This window comes from Lutra lutra, chromosome 8 (assembly GCF_902655055.1).
Source record: "Lutra lutra chromosome 8, mLutLut1.2, whole genome shotgun sequence".
Lineage (NCBI taxonomy): Eukaryota > Metazoa > Chordata > Mammalia > Carnivora > Mustelidae > Lutra > Lutra lutra.
In genome coordinates, this window is record NC_062285.1 from 34,050,232 (window position 1) to 34,056,551 (window position 6,320).

Genomic DNA, 6,320 nt, shown 5'->3' on the forward strand with positions numbered 1-6,320 from the left:
ACTCCAAAAGGCCACTGCAGTGCATTAGTCAAGGCACAGAGTGTGTCTTAAGGGGAATTCTTTTTAGCTCTATTCTGCTCTCACCTTCTGCTGGAGACTGACTTACAATTGAAGAAGAAATTGCATTATCAGGGGATCATGCTTGTGTCTTCTATCCTTTCTGTGGCATTCAACCACCCTCTACTCAGTGAAAGTCCATGAGGAAATTTTGACAGTGTCAACTTGCTTTGGGTTTGGAATTCTTCAAGTTATTTATAAGACATACAAGTGAGCATACAGTTGTTAGGTTTTTCAAAAGCTGGGATGATTTCTTTTCACTCCCATTGATGATAGATTTATCCTCCTCTCAATTTGCCAGAGATGGCAACAGCTTTATGACTCTTCTCTCCTTCACCTGCCTTGTCAATTTCTGGAATTTAACTTATTTAGATTTTTGTGTATCCCGTACTTTGGTGTGGAAAAAATGACTTTGTAGTTTCTCATACTGGTTTTAATTTTTAGGCTGAAAATGATAGTCTCTTTCAACCTGTATTTTTTTTTCAGATATTTTTTATTTCTTCAAATTTATCAGGAGTGACTGAAATAAAAAATATAATTGAGTCCCATCATCGTGGAAATGGCTTTAAGAGAAAACTGCTCATGTATTATTGCTTCCCGTTTAACCAGTGAAAGTTGCCATCGATAAACAGACAGCGAACAGTCTGTCAAGAATGCTCAGGATATGTTCTATCATACAACATGCCTGTTCCGGGGCGGGGGGGGGGAGGGGGAGAAGGCTCCAAAATAACTTATGTGAACTTCTTGATTTCATCGTACAAGACCAGCACGAAAGCACCACCCATGCCCCGGAGAACATTGGACCACGCCCCCTTGAAAAACGCTTTGGCCCCTTCATTGCGTGCGATCTTCCTCCAGCAATCCACTGTGCCTGTGTACATGATGTCAGTCCCTTTGCGCCCAGACTGCATCATCATTCGGCGGCGAACAGTGTCAAATGGATAGGAAGTCAACCCAGCAACCGCTGTGACAGACTGTGTGATCATCCAGCTGATGAAGATGTGAGTATTCTTGGGGTCTGGAAGCATTCCCTTGGAGGTGTCATAGATACCGAAGTAGGTGGCTCGGTAGATGATAATACCCTGCACAGACACATTGAAGCCTTGGTACAGGCCCCTAATGCCATCAGATTTGTAGATCTTAACCAGGCAGTCACCAAGGCCTCTGAATTCCCTTTCAGCTCCGGCTTTGCCCACATCGGCTGCTAGGCGGGTACGGGCAAAATCAAGAGGATACACAAAGCACAAGGACGTGGCTCCAGCTGCACCACCCGATGCCAGATTCCCGGCAAAGTAGCGCCAAAACTGGGTTCTCTTGTCCACGCCACCCAGGAAGATCTGCTTGTACTTATCTTTGAAGGCGAAGTTGAGAGCCTGGGTGGGAAGTATCTGATGACATTGGCCAGGTTACCGCGCCAGAAGGACAGGACTCCCTGCTCCTTGGGGATACGAACCACGCAGTCTATAATGTCCTTGTATTGCTTTTCCGCAGTGATTTGCTTGCTGGCATGCTGCACCTGCAGCAGCAGCTTGACCCGCTCTATGGGCGCTACTGCCGTCTTGGAGATGGCCGCGGCCACTCCACCCGCCAGGAAGTCCTTGGCGAAGGACACAGCGGCATCTGTCATGTTGAAAGGAATGAGACGGCCAACTGTGGGACTGCGGTAGGAACCGGCTGGGACTCCGGGACTCTGGACTCTTTCAACCTGTATTTTAACAAAAGATCAAGTTCACCATTTTTATATGGATTTTTAAATCAATAAGCATGTCTATCCTCTTTATTAAAATAGTAGAATGTGGGGCACCTGGGTGGCTCAGTGGGTTAAAGCCTCTGCCTTCGGCTCAGGTCATGATCTCAGGGTCCTGGGATCGAGCCCTGCATCGGGCTCTCCACTCAGCAGGGAGCCTGCTTCTCCTCTGTCTCTGCCTGCTGCTCTGCCTGCTTGTGATCTCTCTCTCTCTGTGTCAAATAAATAAATAAAATCTTCAAAAAAAAATTAAAAAAAATAAAAATAAATAAAAAAAAATAAAATAGTAGAATGTTAAAACTTTAACTGTAATGACATGCAATACAATTCAATTTACTATTTTTCCAGGATATTAAAATCATTATGTTTTATGCACTCTCCAACATTTGTCATTATTGTAATTACTTTCTTTAATTTAATTTTATTTTTTCAGTGTTCCATTGTAATTACTTTTATACTAGCAGTGATTCTTTAGATCCACCCACATGTTCCTAAATTCTCTAATCACATTTATCTATATCCCAGCCCTTCCATGTGGATGTTATGATATTTTTATTCAAAATATATATTTTTTATTAATTCACTCAACAAGAAATTTTATTGTTAAATATAGACACTCTTCAGGTCTGAAAATATCTCTATTGTCTGCTTTTGGGTCTAAAAATATCTATATTGCTTTATTCTTAAATAATATTTAAAATAGTTAAAAAGGAAAATACTTAGTGAGATTTAAAATTCAAGCTTACCAATTATTTCTTCACCTTTTCAATGATATTTTCTCCTTCCATCCGACAATTATTGTAGCTCTTGAGAAGTTGACTATTTGCATCATGGTTGTTAGTTAATATTTTCTTTCCTATCTGGTTACTTTTAAAATTTTTTTCCTTTGGTGTTTTTTTAATTTCTAATATTTTAAATTTCTACTCATGTGTTATTTTTAACATTTGATAGTATTTCTAAAACTTGATAAACAGTTAATACTATCTGAACATTTTAGGGTACAATACAACAATTTGTAAGAACAAGAACCCACATTCTGAGAGTTTCCTCTGAGTATACCTTTTGAAACCTGGTTCATAGTTCCATAGTGATTAAGGGAACTCTTTCTTTTTTTTTTCTTTAATTCTTAACTAGAGCCCAGACCAACGCAGAGAAGTTTCCTTATCTTCTCATTTGTTAATGGGTAACATTTTATATATTCCCCTTTCATGTGATTTATATTTTGATCATCTTGTATTTATACATGGATGTCATTTCTAATATACCACCTTTAGTATGTCTGAGGCCTCACCTGATTGCAAAGACTGGCTTCTACCTCAGGGAAACTCGAAGCATCATTTTCTTTTCACTCCTCTGAGATGGTGATTCAGGTAATATGGTATGCCAAATGCTAAGAAAAAAAATAATTTTAGAGAACTTTAAGTTCTAATTCTGTTTCCATAAACTTATTCTTTTCCACAAACTTATTTTTTATTGACTATTTTCATACTTTGAACTGTTCTATAATTTTTTAAGCTTCTTAACTTATCCTGTCTAGAATAGTCCTTTTTTTTCTTTTTTTTATTAGAACAGTCATTTTCTGTTGCTAATAACTTTCTTGCCCCACTCTCCTTACTATAAAAACCTTTTGTTTTGTACAATTCTTCAGCATTTCCCTCTACTTGCTAGATGGAATATTGTTCAATCTGTGAGACATTTAATAAAATAAATTAGATATTCAAAAAATAATTCAAAATTTGAAAAGAAACTTTGAATCATTACTCAGAGACACATTTTTTTCCCACATCAGGAAAAAAATAAAAATAAAAACAGCTAATACACATCAAAAGTTTGACAGCAAATTATTTTGGCCACCAATTTAGGCAATATTAATACTGGCCAAACCAATCTAGATGCTCTATTACTCAGTGGATACATTTTACTAACTCAACATATTACATTTAGAACTTGAATTGTGTGACTTTTTATGTAGAAAAATGTAAGATATTTAAGTTTTCTTTAAGATTACATGATCAACACAAGCTCAAGCAATATGTCTGCTGTATTCACCTTTAAAAACTATTTCAAGAACTTTTTGCTCAAAAAGTTATTAGTAAGATTGTTTTTGTGTATTGTTAAGAGGGCACTTCTAAAATGTTCAAAAGAAATAAAGCCACATACTAGTTATAGGCAGTCAAGACAGATTTTATTCAGTAACCATTGCAACATGGGAAAAGACCTCAGCATAAAATTGAGCAATATTCTGAATACAAGAACAAGTAGGGATTTATAACCAAAAATTACATTGGTGGGGAGGAAATAGTAGATGGAAAATAACTGAGAGACATGAAGGGTAGGGAAATTCTTGCAAAAATGACTTAATATTTTTACTAAAAGTAAAAATGAAGAACTTGATCAGATAATAAGGGTGATCCGCAAATTAGTAGGATCTCAACTAAGACTAATTTCATTAAGTCAAGGGCACAGCCCAAAGAAGAGGCCTAGTAGAAAAGGGCTTAGATTAGCCTGACTGACGTTTGTTCAAGGAAAAAATCTTTCCCAAGAGACATTATTAAAAACTATATTTATAACATTTGATTTGAATGCACAACATAGGAAGGAGGATTTGTGTGTGTAATCAATTGGTTTAATTAGTTATGTTTTTATATAAATGAGTGTTTCCTCAATCTTAAATAAATCTCCCCAAAAAATCTGGGTTACCTGTGGAGATTGTAATTCTCCAGATTTACATGTTATATTTCAAAACTCTTGAGTCAAAATCTTCATGAATTTGTCCAGGCATGTGTACTTCTAAAAATAAGAAAGAAGAGAAAACCTTTACAGATTATTTTGATGACTACTCAGTGGTTGAGGACCCCTATGCTCAATTAATTAGTTTAAATAACTTTTTCAAAAAAATATTTTGTTTATTTATTAGAAAGAGAGAGAGAGTGAGAGAGAGCACAAGCAGGGGGAGAGGGAGAAGTAGGCTCCCACTGAACAGGGATCCCAATGCTGGGTGTGATCCCAGGAGCCCAGGATCATGACCTGAGCTGAAAGCAGATGATTAACAGATTGAGTCACCCAGTCACCCCTTTAAAACATTTTAATGCCAGTATTTATGCAGTTAGTGTACAAGTGTAATCAATAAGTGTATGAGGAGATTTTCTACTTCCAAAGTTCCATCCTTCTGATAGACAGCAATTTTCAATTTAATAATAAATTCCTTTAAATTCTTTATTGTAGATCTATCTGTCCTGGGTCTTGATTGTCATAACAGAGTTCTGTTTAACTCTACTTTGTGTTACATCTAGTTTAGGGACTCATGTAAATCCCCGCAAGCCAAGGATATTGTCTGAAAAAAATATTTTAAACAGTTAAACCCAACTGTATTTTATAACTTTTAATGAATATAGGAGGGGGGAAGTTAAGGAAGCACAGCTAATCTCAACTGCAGAAATGATATTTGTAGTTTGCCATTGTCAAACTTTTTCATTTTATTAACTGAAATGACCTCAAAAAATAGAACTAATGACTTGAATTATGAATTATTTATTACAAAATAAATCCTTTAGTTTGAATAGGTGGTAAGTTATCTCCAGTAAATTGAGTTTATGTTCATAGGAACTAATAAAATCCACTGCTAAATCATGTGGAAATAACCTTTTATTGTAATAGCAAACGACTCAAATTTTAAAATTTCAATGAGATTTCTCTGCATATAGGTGTATGTCATTCTAGAAAAATTATTAAAACCACTTTCATTTAACAAAAAAAAGATGCTGCTATCATCTCATTAATATGGAGAAACATTCAAAAGAGAAAGTTAAATATGGGGAATTTGTACTATGGGAAACAAACAGTAGAATAACATTCAGCAACCTGCAGAGTGCTAGAAGTTCAGGACACATGGGCTATGATTGACACATATGATTAGCAGAGATACACTGTCTCTTAAGGTCTAATTAGGTTATTTATGGTGGGAGACAGAACTCAGTGCACATAATTATCCATTGTATCTATCTTCTCTGTTTTGAATACAGCTTTTGTTAAATTTAATTATGCCTCCTCATAAAAATAAGAAGTGTTATTTTATCTGTGTGATCTAATCAAGTGATCATCAGCCAAGAAATACTAACATTTTTAAAGAATTGAAAACCTGGGTGTAAAATTAGTTCACAGGAAAATCTGATCTTTTGATATCACAGTATTTTAGCCTCTCTCCAGTTCTGTCAACTTTTCTTTTCCTTAAAATCCTCTTGAGTGAGTGATCTATGTGTTTTGATCATTTGTGGTTTAGAGTAAAAACTGTCAGTATGTGACAGTGCTGTGATCCCATATTAATAAACAAAGGGGAAAATTCTATCTATAAATGCTATTGTCTAATATACTGAAATACTCTTTGTTGTTTACTAACTTCTGAATGAACCACATTTAAAAAATTAAACTTCCTACAGCTTTGAGGGCAAAAACTGAAAACAATTAAGTTCTCTATGGTCCCAAGAAAAATAATGGCAGATTAGTATTTCTACAGAAT

General features: G+C 35.6%; 1 protein-coding gene across 1 annotated transcript; it reads right to left on the reverse strand.

The window, feature by feature from the left end:
- Nucleotides 1-524: 524 nt before the first annotated feature.
- LOC125107880 (ADP/ATP translocase 2-like) lies at nt 525-1,747 on the reverse strand. The gene is given in 2 exon segments (XM_047743347.1): nt 525-1,435; nt 1,438-1,747. Coding segments are annotated over 2 exon segments (894 nt in total). The 5' UTR covers nt 1,685-1,747; the 3' UTR covers nt 525-788.
- Between the last annotated feature and the right edge of the window lie 4,573 nt (nt 1,748-6,320).